At 43.1% G+C, this 15,762-nt stretch overlaps 3 protein-coding genes across 4 annotated transcripts; 1 reads left to right on the top strand and 2 right to left on the bottom strand.

Moving 5' to 3' along the window:
- Window positions 1–428: 428 nt before the first annotated feature.
- lrrc57 (leucine rich repeat containing 57) lies at window positions 429–4,785 on the bottom strand. 2 transcript variants are annotated; one of them, XM_066694194.1, is made up of 6 exons: window positions 4,694–4,785; window positions 3,160–3,406; window positions 2,271–2,406; window positions 1,889–2,157; window positions 1,396–1,581; window positions 429–1,288 (listed from the first exon to the last, which is right to left on the bottom strand). In XM_066694194.1, exons 2-6 carry the CDS (start codon window positions 3,241–3,243, stop codon window positions 1,247–1,249), a joined length of 717 nt encoding a protein of 238 aa, XP_066550291.1. In that variant the 5' UTR covers window positions 3,244–3,406; window positions 4,694–4,785; the 3' UTR covers window positions 429–1,246. The 2 variants fall into 2 exon arrangements, with proteins under 2 accessions (XP_066550291.1, XP_066550290.1); XM_066694193.1 differs by lacking the exon at window positions 4,694–4,785 and adding an exon at window positions 3,945–4,318.
- Window positions 4,786–4,823: 38 nt separating this feature from the next.
- On the top strand, window positions 4,824–7,834 carry haus2 (HAUS augmin like complex subunit 2). Its single transcript, XM_066694195.1, has 7 exons — window positions 4,824–4,927; window positions 5,356–5,484; window positions 5,698–5,793; window positions 5,957–6,026; window positions 6,653–6,785; window positions 7,034–7,142; window positions 7,374–7,834. Exons 2-7 carry the CDS (start codon window positions 5,398–5,400, stop codon window positions 7,473–7,475), a joined length of 597 nt encoding a protein of 198 aa, XP_066550292.1. The 5' UTR covers window positions 4,824–4,927; window positions 5,356–5,397; the 3' UTR covers window positions 7,476–7,834.
- A 481-nt stretch (window positions 7,835–8,315) lies between these two features.
- On the bottom strand, window positions 8,316–15,736 carry heatr4 (HEAT repeat containing 4). Its single transcript, XM_066695043.1, has 15 exons — window positions 14,798–15,736; window positions 14,508–14,695; window positions 14,200–14,358; window positions 13,642–13,845; window positions 13,273–13,410; window positions 13,010–13,186; window positions 12,542–12,711; window positions 12,009–12,113; window positions 9,949–10,067; window positions 9,647–9,827; window positions 9,485–9,554; window positions 9,095–9,284; window positions 8,852–8,930; window positions 8,585–8,750; window positions 8,316–8,482 (listed from the first exon to the last, which is right to left on the bottom strand). Exons 1-15 carry the CDS (start codon window positions 15,574–15,576, stop codon window positions 8,316–8,318), a joined length of 2,892 nt encoding a protein of 963 aa, XP_066551140.1. The 5' UTR covers window positions 15,577–15,736.
- Window positions 15,737–15,762: the final 26 nt, after the last annotated feature.

A 15,762-nucleotide genomic window follows, 5' to 3' on the forward strand; every position in this document is an offset into this window, starting at 1 on the left:
GCATCTCAATGGGGCTTTGCCTTCAGATCTGCCTTGCAATTGTATCTGTATGATGGCATGTTGCTCTGAACCCAGAATAACTTACATTCTTCAGGGATGAAAAGGCTGAAACAGGTTGAAGATGGCAAGATACATTTTCATCATGAAATCAAATAAAATACACAAAGAAATCTACCTAAAACCAATCATTCAACAAAATCGGCATGGTGTATTTGACTACAATAAACAACACCTGCACCGTAGCAGATTCACACAAAGCAATGTCACAGATATTAAAATACTACCTATTTCTACACACACATTTGTTTTCCAATGTCACCGACTTTTAAGGAGCTCCAAATACAATTCCCTGTAAAGCAATCAATTGGGAAATTATAAATCCCCTAAAAGTCCCACAGCACCAAATCAAACTGGTACAGAAACAGACATTTGGTTATAAAATAGGTTTTATTATTGCAATATGCGGAAACTAATACTTTATAATTTATGTAGTGTTAGCAGAATAAACCATCATGTTAAAAAGCGCAGAAATGGGTCTATAAATGTAATCCTTTACATTATTTAAGTGGGTAGTGATTAGCCCGGAGAGGCAGAAGATTGCACAATGGACAGAACAATGTAGCCTGAAACACATGGTGGTTTTTAGATGGTGTTAGAAAGCCAGCTCTCACTACATATAAATGCATATATACACATGATTAAAAATAAAAAAGGGTCTGAATGCAAGTGCGAATCTTATAACCAACATGTTTTTGACATTATTGTTTATGAAACACACGCAAAATTATTCCATAGAGTGAGCAGTAATTATTATTATTTTCAACACCTCAAAAACATCAATCTGACCCTCTATAAGCCCATATGTGTTTGAATTTTGTAATAATAATTTTACAAAAAGGGATCAATTGTTTGCAGAATGACATGGTTTTCAATTTGGATCTTCCACCAGAAATGGATACAGATGATAAAGGCTCTAGGATTAATCTTATTGACCCACTCTGCGCGAACACATGATGTGGTGAAGAATTATTCAAAACTATACACAGCCCATGCAGTACTGTCTGAAAAATCCCAATAGTCTCTGCTATTGTAGTAGCCTTCAGTCCTCTGGGCAGCCAAACCAGCTCCCAGTCCCGGGATGTCACTGTGGGATCAGCCAATCCCGTTCAGCCTGACCTCCTGTGATTGGCAGGTGTAGTGGAATCCCGGCCGTAAACCTCACCGCTTTGGAAACACCTCGTGCCGCTCAGGCGAATTTCTTCTTGGTCGCAGTGAAGCGCTCCATGTACTGCAGAATGAGCAGAGAGAGCTTAGACAGTAGCACATGCACCATTCACAATGAAACACACAAGCACACACATTGGTAATATGTTCATTTAGAAACAGGACAGTCACCTTGTCATATCCTTCCATATCCCAGATCTTCTTCACCTCGAAGAGATTCCCTTCCAGAGCGAGAAGGGACACCTGGGACTCGGTCAGGATGGATGGCGGCAGTGAGGACAGCTCCAGGCAGTTCTCCTCCAGCCGCAGCACCTTCAGCCGCTGGCACTTCGATACTTCTGGGGACACCGCCGAGATCTAAATACAGGAGAATCTAGATCACCTCTTTCAAATGGTGAATCGATATGGATTTCCCGTCGATCTTTCCCTCTAGTGTAAAACCCTTATTCCGTCCAATTCAATGAACTGTAAGAAGTTATGTTATTTCACAAACACACAATGATCAAGTCCTGCTATCAGGTTGGGGATGGTTCATTCGATGATCTGGTCCTGTTCAGGAGAGATTAGTTTCTAGTCTGGTTCATGTTCAGACACACCACACTCTGTTCTCTGTTCCTGGTCAGTTTATTTGATCTCAGTAATGGGCTCTGGTTCAGCGTCCTACCTGGTTCTGATTGAGGTTCAACTCAATGACCTGTAGGGAGGCCACCTCTTCTGGCACAGCCTGGATGTGATTCTTGGACAAGTCTAACAGGTCCAGGTGGCGGAGGGTGCCCAGATTGCCAGGGAACTCTCGAAAGCGGTTCCCAGAGAGGCCCAGGGTGCGTAGTGCCTTCAGCTGTCCCATAGACGCCGGCAGTCTCTGCAGCTGGTTCCCGTTGAGGTGCAGGGTCTCCAGCTTCTTCAGTTTCCCAATCTCCTCTGGGAGACATGCTAGGAATAAACACAGAAAAAACTCTACATAGCACAATTTTCAAACTCCACCATAAAAATAGCATGTTAAAACTCCCTGTTGCGAAGGACAATCCCCCACTCGAGTCTCTTACTGAGTTTGTTGCAGTTGAGGGTGAGGCTCTTGAGGCTGAGGAAGATCCCAATAAAGGGGGGTAAGACTTCGATCTTGTTGTTGGAGAGATCTACTGTCCGTAGGTTGCTAGACAGGCTTTGGAGGTCTTCCGGAAACTGAAATACATCGGCCAAGACAGTGACAAAGTGCTACACGGAACCGGGAGAGGTCTCCCATGAAGCAGAAAGAGATAAGACCGTGTATCAGGTGCAGTTTTTAACATTTTATTGGCGGATTAAGTAGCTGGTTATGTAAATGTGTGGCTTTAAACACTATTTTGCAAAGGCTAAGTAGAAGACTTTATTCTTCGGGAACCTGCTACACACACTGTAAAATATTCACAACCCAAGTGGGCGTCTCTGACTGTGTGCACAAATCTCTTTTGGGTTTTTAATAATGCAGTGTGTGGGATGACTGCTAAGTGCAATAACACTCAAGAGAGCAGTTGCTACTGGAGACTGCTACAGGAATATCTGACACTCGGCTCCAAACACAAAGGCCAAAGTGTAGAAAACCGAATTTAACAGGAAAAGAAACACCTCTATCTGAAGAACCTTGGGATACAATAGAGAAAGTTATTATTAGAGACTTTGACATTATTCCCCATTCTCTCTCCATCTTTGACATAGCGGTCCATGTTAGAGCAGGACAATACCTTATTTTCAAAATCAAATCCCTTTCAACCTTCAGGCCTATTTGTAAAGGTTGAGATAAGCACAAGTTGGCGTCAAACGGGCACGCCTCAGTCAGCTGGATGAGATCAGCACCTCTGTTGTCATTTGCCATCTAACCCCAACTGCTGCATCAGTAAACAAACGGGAGGAGACAGAGCGAGGGAGGAGGAAAACAGATGGATGTAGCTTATGCACCTCGGGTAGGCCCTTGCCTGTGAGCTGAAACACCCCCGTCTTCTGGGAGGTCTCAAGGTGAGCCTTCAGGGCGCTGTTCCCCATCCTTGCCCCCCGCTGTCACTCCCACACCGGCCACCCCTCCGGAGGCAGCAGCCCACTGGTTCTCCCCGCACAGCAGTCCTCCTCTACTTTTCTCCTACTGACTTCCTCACTGTCCCGGAACACTTCCAGGAAATCTGCTGGAAAATCACGTGTCTGGGAGTAGCTGAAAAACACAATACACCAGATCTAGACTTGTTGCGGTCTTGCTCCTTCAGCCAGGCCTTTTCTCTCTGTAATCAATCTTAGCATGCACACAAAAAATACTCCTTTTGTCTCGTCAAATCAGAAATGAACTTTATACAGTGAAGTACCAGCTTGCATATTGAAAATAATGTGAGCACTTCTCCAGGATGGCATGGTCAAACAGAAAACATCTCGTAACAACTGAGGAACACATAAGCATCCTAGCTGTTGAGACTTGTGCATGAAAACTGTTTTCATTCAGCACGAAAGCTAATCCAGTTTATTATTATTATATAAGCGTTATATCATTGGGATTAACTCAAGTACAAGATCGCTACATTGTTCAGTGTCAGTAAAGCCAGGCACTCCACAGAAATAAGTTATTTATCAAATGATCCGACATCCTTTCTTTCCTGGCACGAACAGAAGATGTGAGAATCACAGCAGACACTAATCCCCAAATAAATCGCATTGGGATCATTGATATTGAATAATAACAACTGCAATGGTTTACTTACAGTTCAGACGTTTGATTGAAATGTTTTGTAAAAAGCCACGTTTACGTGTTATTCCCACGCGTTATTGTTATGCTCGATTTGTGTTTAATTGAAATAAAAGCTGATCAGTTGGTGGAGAGCAGCAGAGCAGATCGGAAGCTAAAGGGATACCGTGCTTTTAATCTCCCGGAAAAAGCAACAGAACAAGTTGCTGACGAAAGGAAATGGGTTAGTCCGGCCCCACCGGGCGGCCATGTTTAATGACAACCAAATCAAGCAGCGATTTCCCCAGCGGGTGTTTAAAAAGTTCATATACAGAAACATATAAGATCGTATAGTTGTGAAAACATGCTTGTTATAAATCAGTTACATAATCTGCAAACTCTACTGAAATCTCCCCATTTCAATTATGCATTCGTTGTTGTACTTTTATTTAAGGGATCGTGAAAACGTTGCACCTTTTTTAAGAAAACGCAGTCTAATAGCATGCACTCGTGTTATCTTTAGAACTAGTATGGCAAGTAAATATTTTAATGTAACGTTAAGTATAATAGCTAATTACATTGATCCGGATTGTAACAGTCAGAGTACTGAATAGGATGCTTTCTCTGCTCTGCTAGTTTTACCCCGAACCCACAAGAGGGGAAAATGGCGATGTGTTGTTTACATCAGTTCCAACTATAGGAGAACAATACAGCAAACATAAAAGTAACACTAATTTGCTAAACAAATTACACTGTTTAAAATGATATATAAAGCTATATAATTACCTAATTAACCTTAAGACGAGGTAGGTCGCTTTCTTGTAGCGCAATTCCCGCACTTATGCGCAGATCTGAGATCCCATTGGTGGAGCAGCGCAGACCTGCGCAGAACTGCGAAATTCTGCGCGACACGAACGCGACCACATCACCAAGTCGTGCTTACGTCATCGGTAAGCGCGGAAAGAGGCGGGATAGTTTAAAGTTACATGGAATCACGAACAAGAAAGTAACATCGTAGAGGTAAGATTATTTTATTTTGTTCCATTAAAAGATAATGAACCTGTATATTTGATGTAACACAAGATACTAAATCTCGTGAATTGGTTTGTCTGTGTGCGTGTAATGTCACTTGTCTGCTTGACTTTAACACTTTACCATTAACACAGGAATAGTACAAACAAAATATCGGTATTCAGATAAATGTAGACTGTAGTTTTATATTTGGGGTTGATGTCGGTGCTGTAAAATGTATTTTTAAAAGAACCTTAGTAATACATATGACCTATTTTCATATATTTGCTGTTTAGATGCTCAGCAACATATATGTACGTAGCCTATAGCCTACTTATGTATGTACCTACGATAACAGCCTACATCTGAATACATATACAAAATATTGTGCACATCAGCTTCCTTATCATAATAAACAATACATTAATTGTCATCAGAATTATCTTTTCTACAAACATTGAGAGTTCATCCACTCCAAGATGAACCCCTGGGATCCGGCACCCTATTCTGTGACAGCAGCGGCCCAGCTGTTGGCCAGATGTGTGGCTTCCGGGGCGCTGTCTGAGGTGAGTGGGTGAAATCATCTGTAATTAAGCTACATCATTTTTCTTCCCTAAGATCATAAGTGTTAATATAGATAGCTTGTTATTTTTGACCATACATTGTTTGGTCTGTTTTAGAAGTCACGTATTACGTCCCTACTGTTTTACCTTCCAAACCAATTGAACTTTGTACAAATAACAAGTCTGTCCTTTCTCACCTTCAATGTCCTCTTTCAGGAGAACCTCGAATCTATCCCAAGGGACACAAATGTGTTCTCTCCTCACCTCCTGGAGGCTGAACAAGCTGCAGCCATGAGACGTGAAATTGACGAGGTAATTGCTACCATCTGTCCTGAATTAACGAAAAGTATTTGTTTAAAATCCCTGTGTATGTGCTCTCTTGAAGAATTCTGCTTTTCTTTACTCAGATGTTAAAATTGCCTATTTATAAAAATAAAGAAATCACGATTCTATTTCCCTTGTTTCTTGGTGTCAGAAAAGCTTGGAGGTGGAGCTCTTGCAGCTAGAAAGGGAAGGTGCAGACGTTACCCACTGCTTTTACCTGGGTAAGTGACATTACAAAAAGTTCTCTGCCAGGAGACTTGCAATAATTCTTTTTTGAGTTTCTGAATAGTTAGAAGTGGGCAGCTTATAAAATAATAAAAGTGGTTAGCGCTGCTGCCTCACAGCTCCAGGGGTCCCAGGTTCAAGTCCCGGCTCGGGGTGCCTGTCTGTGTGGAGTTTGCATGTTCTCCTCGTGTCCGCATGGGTTTTCTCTGCGTGGCACTCCGGTTTCCTCCCACCGTCCAAAGACATGCAGGTTAGGTTAATTGGCCACCCTAAATTGCTCGGTATGTATGTGTGTGTGTGTGTTGCCCAGCGATGGCCTGGCGTCCCATCCTGGGTGTATTCCTGCCTTGCGCCCTATGCCTGCCAGGATCGACCCTCACCAGAAGATGGATGGATGAATAGTTAGAAGTGACATCAGATTAACTTGAGACATTCTTTATGACAATTAAAGCTGTTTTCCTGTTTTGGTGGTACAATTTCATATTCAATTAGATTATATTCATATTAGGTGTAGACACCTTTGTCATTAAAGTTTTTCTATAAATGGAGGATTGCAGGGAAAAAGGTGTTCTGTGTATCACTACAACCTCAATCAGACTGATGGGAAACATTGTCTCTCCAGCACAGAAGTTTGAGGCTATCCAGCAGTTCACTACTCATCTGCAGGAGGTTCTGCGAGAACAGAGGAGTCTTCGCCAAAGACTGATGAAGCCACTCTGCCAACAGAATCTGCCCATCGAGGCCAACCTGCACAGGCAAGTATAGCTATGACTCTTACTCAAGGTTTTGGCTGGAACTGTCCAGATATTCACTTCTGTCTTTTCAGAGGCGAAGAAAAGCTCTGACATATCTGTTTATCCACTGGGATTTAAAAACCAAACCATTGGCACATTAGAAATATGAAGTCCATGTCATTACTATTTCAGGTTTTAGTGTGAGTGTTGAAATGTATGGGTATAGCTCAAGTAAAATGGCCACTGATGTTAGTCTCTCTCTCGTTTAGGTATGTGGTGCAGATTTTGAGCATGGCGGCCAACTTCATAGAGACCTTAGAGAGCAGCGTGAAGGCCACGCGCTCTATTCCCACCATTGGACCATCAATGACCAATTTGGTAAGTGCATACATTTAACACAAAGCGCACTAGACATTTTCTGCAAAATACAAATGTTAAAATGTGCTTTTATCGTTTTTTTCATTCTCTGGAGTTCACAGTCTTCATTATACAAGTGATCTCATAATTCCAATGCATGGCAGATATTGTGGATACTGATTTTATGTTAAATAGTTTTTTTTTTTGTAGTGTTCTACCGTTCTGTTGAATCAGTAACTTTCCCTCCCATAGGATCATGCTCTTGCTCAGCTCCTGTCCATGGTAGCAGAAGTAGAGGAGCTGTACAAGCAAGTTCTGGACTGGAAGGATCTGCAGGTGAACACCCATGAATGATCGCCAGCACAAAACTGAGAACACAAAATGTACCATATTCAGCACTCCCAGTTTTAATGGATAGAATTTAGTTAAACATAAGATTGAAATATTGAGTTTTTCAAGGCAGATACAGTCCACTAAATAGTTATTTGCCTTTCTATTCATACATTTTCTGAACAACTGCTTGCATTAAACTTTCTGACATATTTAGTGCCTGTTTATAAATATTTATTTCAAAAGAGATTAATTACCTTGCAAGATATAATTTCTGCATTCTTGCAAATTCAGAGTTTACAGTATTTCATAGTTTGTATCCATTTGTTTTTCAAATGTTTTGTATATATCCTATTTAAAAATAAATTCATTACATTGTCATACTTGGCTGAGCTACAAGACCCTTTCTAATGACTTACTCCTCCCTTTACTCTGTTTAAATTCTCCTTCACTGAACTGTCAGATGATTCCTTTATTTGTGCCAGGTTTGATTGCTGTAGGTCATCCTGAACAACACGTGACTGCTGGGCAGAGCCACCTGTGGAATCAGCATTTGATTTGTTTGGAGTGCCCTGATTCATGTCTCTGTCACATGTTTCCTCCATGTTGTCAACTGGCTGGGAGTTTAATTGTGTTGCTAGTATTGGTGTCTTCTCATGTGATGCAAGGGTGAGGCGTCCCTGTGTCGCAGCTGTAGTGCCACCTGTTGCTGAGCTGCAGGATCTGAACGAATCTAACAGCGACTGAAAGAGAAAAAGTATATTACCTAGACTTCCACTTCACTGTTTAACTAAAGCTGCTTGGCGTCTTAAAAAGGTAAAATAATCGAATTCTGTTTCCCTAATGGATCTTATCAAAAAAAGTTTAACAAGTCTCCAAGAGAGCCTCATTGTCAGAAGCAAACGCGTATATCATGGCTGTAACTGCGAACAAAAAGAAAGATGAAAATAGAAGGTTTACCTGCATCTCGGCTTCATCAGTGGACCACACTGTTTCAGACAGCTGGGATGTGGACAGGGGGCGATTACGATCTGAAAGACAAATGGAAAGTTTTGTTTCCACTTGCTTGTTTGAAGCCGGACTACATTGTTTTCACTGAAGTCTTGCAGTTCACTTTTAAAACAGGTACTGACCCATGTAGTAGGCCTCCAGCAGCCCGGGCATGTCCGGGGGTGTGAGCAGGGCGCCTGGCTGGGACCCCCGGTGGAAGTGTCGTCTCTGCTGCAGGAGACTGTCCTCTAGCTCCTCCAGCATGAGCAGCTTCTGGGTGATGACACGCTTAGTGCACAGCCTGTCCACCTGGAGGGTGCAGAGGAGATGATGTTCAGACGGGCAGACGGCCGACTCTATATGTATGAGTCAGTTTTTTCAGTTCTGTTCCAAGTGTAGGGAGGAGTTACCTGTTCCTTGATCTTGGTCACCATATCCCTGTCAGCATCGAGGCTCAAGCCATGGCTTTTCAAAATGTGTTCAATTTTCCTGCAGAGACAGCCGAGCATTAGTAACTTAAGACTAGTAATTCTTTTATAATGAACATTATTAATTAAAAAAATCATTACAGTAAGAAAAGGCATCTTTCACCCTGCAGGGTATGTAGAATGTAATAAAACGAAGACTTGTGCACCTGCATCGCTGATCCCTACCTCTGTACCAGGGTGTTGGACTCGAGGACAAGGCGCTCCTGTAGGAAGTGCTGGATCTTGGGCCCGCTCAGACCCAGGGCTTTGATGGCATCACAGGAGGCAATGCGGACCTCTGTCTCCTCCTCGTGGTGCAAAGCCCAGAGAAGGTATTTCTGGAGGGCAGGGGTTAGGTACCCAGTTTTCCCCAGGGCTGTCCAAGGAGAGAGGGATGTATGTCGGTACCACTAGTTCATATGTCATGCATTTTGCAGCAAACCATTATTCTAAACAGAACACTAAATTTATCTGTGAGAAAATACAGAAATTGGCTGTTTTTACATGCTGACAGGTACACTCCAATTGGGTTTTAAGAAGAAAATACTTTCCCCAATATCCCCCTTGTTATCTTACCATTGATTGCTCTGACTTTAACTTCCCATATAGGGTCAGTTTGCATCAAACGAATCAGCTCATTTACAACCTAAGAGAGAAAGAAAAAACGACTTTTAAAACATTTCTTCTCTCTTGGGTTCCTGCTGTGAGGTTTGCCTTGGACTCCTCCCTTGCCCTCACCAGCTCATCCTTTATGCAGAGTGCAGACGCTGTGAGGCAGGCCTGTTTGCGCACAGCCACAAAGTCGTCTCTGAGACAGCGCAGGAACGCCGGGAGGAGCTTCGCAGTCATGATCTCCAACTTGGCGAGGAGAGACAGTGCCTCCACTCGCCAGCAGGGGGGACCTTCCTCCAGCTTCACCCTGAAGCAATTATTGAAAACAGTCCAGATTAGATAAATGAGATTTCTCCTGACACAAAATAGTGTTGTGAAGAAATTCCTTCCCCTGACCAGCCCAGGACAGACCCAGGCTCAGGTAATACCTCAGTTCATCGTGCACTTCCCTGCCCATGCCTTTCTTCCCCAATGCTTGGGCAGCAGCCTGGCGCACTCTGTAGTTCCAGTCATTCCACATCAGGAACGTCAGCTTATTAGTAATGTCCTAAAACACCACAAATTGATCAACACAATGCACAACAGCGATGTAACGCAATCTATTCTACAAAGGAAAAAGTAACTACAAATGAAATGTATAAAGTGATCATTTGTGTTTATGGAGGTTTCTGTACAATATTATAGGTTAATCTATTAATATAAATATTTCAAAATATGTATTTAAGAACCATTCATTATGTTTGATTCACAAGCACAACATATGTAAGAGGGGTATGTGAATTATGTTCCAGCAATGCATTTTTCTTATCTTTAATGCAACCAGAAATGAGACTGAATAAAAAACAAATGTTTTATCAATACTTTTTAATTGTTAAACTTTTTGTCCATTTCAATTGACATCGTTCCATACTGTTTTAAGATACCAATTACCAACCTCATATGATAGCATCATATATAGCACTATAGTTACGGTACATTGTGAGGTTATTAGACTGGACTATAGTTACTGTACAGTGTGAGGTCATTAGACTGCACTATAGTTACTGTACAGTGTGAGGTCATTAGACTGCACTATAGTTACTGTACAGTGTGAGGTCATTAGACTGTACTATAGTTACTGTACAGTGTGAGGTCAATAGACTGCACTATAGTTACTGTACAGTGTGAGATCATTAGACTGCACTATAGTTACTGTACAGTGAGATCATTAGACTGCACTATAGTTACTGTAGAGTGTGAGATCATTAGACTGCACTATAGTTACTGTACAGTGTGAGGTCATTAGACTGCACTATAGTTACTGTACAGTGTGAGATCATTAGACTGCACTATAGTTACTGTAGAGTGTGAGATCATTAGACTGCACTATAGTTACTGTACAGTGTGAGGTCATTAGACTGCACTATAGTTACTGTACAGTGTGAGATCATTAGACTGCACTATAGTTACTGTACAGTGTGAGGTCATTAGACTGCACTATAGTTACTGTACAGTGTGAGATCATTAGACTGCACTATAGTTACTGTAGAGTGTGAGATCATTAGACTGCACTATAGTTACAATACAGTGTGAGTTCATTAAACTGCACTATAGTTACTGTACAGTGGGAGGTCATTAGACTGCACTATAGTTACTGTACAGTGTGAGATCATTAGACTGCACTATAGTTACTGCACAGTGTGAGGTCATTAGACTGTACTATAGTTACTGTACAGTGTGAGGTCATTAGACTGCACTATAGTTACTGTACAGTGTGAGATCATTAGACTGCACTATAGTTACTGTACAGTGTGAGGTCAATAGACTGCAGAATAGTTACTGTACAGTGAGGTCAATAGACTGCACTATAGTTACTGTACAGTGGGAGGTCATTAGACTGCACTATAGTTACTGTACAGTGTGAGATCATTAGACTGCACTATAGTTACTGTACAGTGTGAGGTCAATAGACTGCACTATAGTTTCGGTACTGTGTGAGGTTATTTTATTCCTTATTATTTTATTTTATTATTTTTATTTATTTATTTTATTTGATCAAGTTATTTTCTTTTTCTGATGTACCATTTTTATAGTAGTAAGGTAATTCATCAGTACTGGAGAACTGAGTGCAATAACAAGGTTTCCAACATACTGTCCATTGTAATGATGACAATATTTGAAAAAATCCTGTGTAAAAACTTGCAATCAAACATTTTATATTAATGTTTAATTAATAAGTTAAATCTTTAAATATTATATTAAAACTATTACATCTTGCAACCAATATCTATAAATGTGAATAAAACGAGGCCATAATATTCTATACTTTGCCATGTAAGGGGTGTTAACTTCTACAGAAGCAAAAAAAATACAAGCTACCATGTGATGTCCATTGTGATGGACACAAGGTCTTAAGGGGTTAAAATACTTCTCTGAAGGGTTTTCTGTGCAGGCATACATTACTTGTTGTTACTTAACTACTGAGCATATGGGCTTTTTTGGTCCATACCTTGTTGATTGGCCCATTGAGTTGAGAGATCGTGTCACAAGCCAGGACTCTGTTCATCCAGTTCCCACTGTTCAGCTCCTCAGCCAGCAGGGAGCGCACTAGAGTCTAAGGGAGAACAGGGAAACATTTGAACATCAGTGTCTGATTCAGTTTGATTGTAATTTTTTTTGTTTGTTTAATTGCTTTTCAAATGTTACATCCAAAATGCTGTTAACTACAGTATCTGACCCACTTTAACCAGGGAAATGAGAATATATTTATAAATTCACTGAGAATCCTACTGTTATGAACCTGCCATACAGAGAAACCTAAAACGACTTCAGACTCTGCCATAGCTGCTAAAGCAAAACCATTAAGATGCAATTGCAAAGCATTTCCCCTAAACCGAATGCTGAGAATGAATCGGCACATATCGTGAAGAACTGCAAAGTCAGCCTCTTAGTCAAGGTCACACAGTACACTGAACAGCAATAAATCCTGTGGCAATGGGAGATTAAATGCAAGGAGCAGACAGACTGCAGGGAGGTACGCACGGTGTGTGTGCTGAGGCGGGCCAGGAGGGCGGTGCTCTGCTCCCTGTCACTGGGCGCCTCTCCTTCTTTGAGCTGTGAGAGGAGCCTCCCAATGACCGCTGCGCTGGCCTCTCCCTCCAGAGCCAAGCACTGCGCGGCTGCCCAGCTGTCTGCGCTCGCTCCTGCCAAATCTCAAACACAACCTCCGTCTGTTACTCTACGTATTGCATCTTTTATTTTACTTTTTAACATTCTAACCATTTGATTCATTATTACTTAAGAAGCACATCATATAAAAGCCACAGCTCAAATTATTATTAATAAACATTCCTTATTTTAGATTTTTTAATAATATAAAACCCCTTGTTCCAAAGGGGTCTAGGAGAGCACCTGTACATCAGTGAGATTTTCAGTGAGATTTTTTTTTTTCACATCACAAGCTGTGGTTCCAAATCCTGAAAGCACATCCAGACAATGGTCTCCTCATACCCTGTTGCAGTGTGCTGTACAAGATCTCCCTTGCCTGTTTGTTAGGCGTCCCCATGGCGCTCTGACATAGGGCAGCTGCCAGCCGCACTTTCTCGCTGGGGTCATCCAGTGTGGCTGTCAGGAGGGGCTGCAACTCCTCTGGCACAGCCTGGATATCCAGGGGCCTCCCAAACTGGGCTGAAAGGAGAGATGGGAGGCTCTGAGATGCATAGAGCCTGTGAATTATCCCATTTAAAATGTGCTGGTTGGAGGGGGTGGCTAACCTGTGTCATTGGAGTCCTCACTTGGCCTGTTCACTGCCCCGGAGGCACAAGTTGCTATGGCAGTGAATCGCACATGATCATGCAGGTCAGTGAGGTCCCTCTTCAGCCCCTCGATGGTCACATTCTGCCAGCGGGCCACTAAGGGGTAGCGTTTGACAAAATACAGGCTTCAGGATGTCCAATAATCAACAGGCTCTCAGCTATGGGTCAAGGAGTGGTTTTAGTAGTGACTCCCTTTGACTACATATGACTTTAAAGGCTTGGAAGAAACTTCTGTATCAGATTTAAGAACATGTGGGTAAATATAATATTTAATTGAAAGGGGCCGACAGAGAATGTAAGAGACAGGAATATAAAGATGCAACCCACCGATTTTCCAAGCCTTCCTCCACTCCTCCACCATATACCGCAGGGACTGGAGCTCCCGTGGGGGGTAGTACTCGGGCTGGTGTCGGCGTATGTGGGTGTCCTGGCTGCTGTAGTCCGGGGGTCTCAGCCCTCTCTCTGTGGCGTAGTCAGCTGGGCTGGGCAGACGCACCCAGCGGACGGCCCCTTTCTCTGTCTTCACAACCACTGTGTGGGGAGTTGTCGTAGAGGGATGTGTCATAGAGGTGAGGCAAGTGTGTGGATGTGAAGGTTGGCACTTGGGTGCAAGGTTGCCTGAGCAATGCATAACTTTTTAAAAGCCAAGCCTCCAGCCTCTTCCCGTAATAAGCATGCCCATCATGACCATGCATGAAGGAGATAACTTGGTCAAACACAATCCGTAAGTTACGGTTTGTTGTCTGGAAAGTACTGGACTGTAGGTCTTTATAGGTTTGTCCATCTGGCCAAATAAAATGAATTAGGATGGTTGTAAACGATGGGGGCATTTACTTTGTGACTAGAGGTTTTAGATCTCAAGCAGCAATGAGGGTGTCCCCTGACCTGTAGTTTTGAAGGAAGTGTCTGCTGCTCCCATTTTGCTCCACTCCTCAGGGCAAAGGGGCAGGCGGTCCTGGAGGTGTTTCTGGTATTCTGAGTTGTTCTCCATGATTATCCGGTCCCTCTGCCTCTCATCCCGCTGGTGCACCTGGCTGGAGATCCCTGCAAACAAATAAAACCAGGGCAGTGAAATGCACGGGTTTAAATACAGATTTTGCTTCCCCTATATGAAAAATGGAAAACTGATTTTGATTAATGTACATGAGGGAATTATACAGAAAATTGTGATTGATTCCACTAAATTTGTTTACCAGAGTAGAGCTCTTGTTCGAAGGCGTTCTCAGTGTGATAGACATGTCTGCCTGCCCGGGGGTTCAGGCTGTCCTGCAGGCGGGGAGGCTGTGGGAGCTCCAGGGTTTTCACTATCAGGTTGTCTGCAGTTTGGTTCTTCCCCTCAGGCTCACCGGGATGGGCGGGAGGCAGGTAAAACCCAGGCACCCTGGAGCCGACAAATGGAGCATTTGAGTGTCCAGATCCTCAAGTCATCCTCAATCCATTGCAATAGGAAAAATGTTCTATAATATGAAAGGGAATCACTTGCCTGTAGTATACTGGAAGAGGTGTTTCAGGTTTGGTGCTCTCCACAGTCGGCTGCTCTGGCTCCTGTCTGGGCCGGTCCTGGTAGCTGCGGAAGTCCTTCTCACTCATGGGTTCCTCATGGACCAGATCGGTGACGCTGACAGACCCATACTGTTCCTTCAGCAGGCTCTGCAGCCGGGCTTTGTTCCCAGACTGCCCTGGCACCTGCTGACTCACTATCCACTGAGCGGTGGTCTTGGTCAGCTTCTTCAACACAAACTCGTCCCACTGGTGAGTGTTTGCACTATCCACCTGCTTCTCTGAGACTGTATCCTTCAGTGAACCAAGAACACCTGCCTTCTCCCCTGATCCCCGGACCTTGGTGTGCCTGAAGACACCCCTGTGGTCAGACTGAAGCAAGAGTGGATCTTTCTTCTTGACTGGGCAGGCAGGTAGCTCTGTTGAGAACAATGGCGGGAGTTGAAGAGTGACTTTGGTGGATGTGTTTGCTCTTCCTGTATTTGACTCCCTCTGATCCTCTGGAGCAGACGCAAGACACATCTTGTTTTTGAGAGCCGCTCGTTTCTGTGTACAACCTTTGACCTTTACTGTGGGTGCTAAAAGACCAGGTGGATCAAAGAGCCAGCGGAAGTCAGTCTGACTGTAAGGAAGGCTGTCTGGACCCCTGTCCTTTACCACATCCTGGGAGAAAGAGAGGGCCAAGGAGGCACTGTGCAGGAGCTGCAGGTATTGGCGCTCGTGTCTCCGGTTGTGGAGGGTGTCAGTACTTAGACTGTCCATTGTGCCTACGGTGTGCGGAATGAATAGGAGTATTGGTATAGTATTGGAGTATGAATATTGGCCCCAAAGTGACAGGAACCACACGACAATCCACTCAGGACTTCTGCAGAGGACCACACGCTGGAAGTGACATGGGATTTCAGGGTAACTTCTTTGCTTATGCTAGAAAAGGCAACAACAATTACA

This window comes from Amia ocellicauda, chromosome 21 (assembly GCF_036373705.1).
Source record: "Amia ocellicauda isolate fAmiCal2 chromosome 21, fAmiCal2.hap1, whole genome shotgun sequence".
In the NCBI taxonomy this organism is placed as follows: Eukaryota; Metazoa; Chordata; class Actinopteri; order Amiiformes; family Amiidae; genus Amia; species Amia ocellicauda.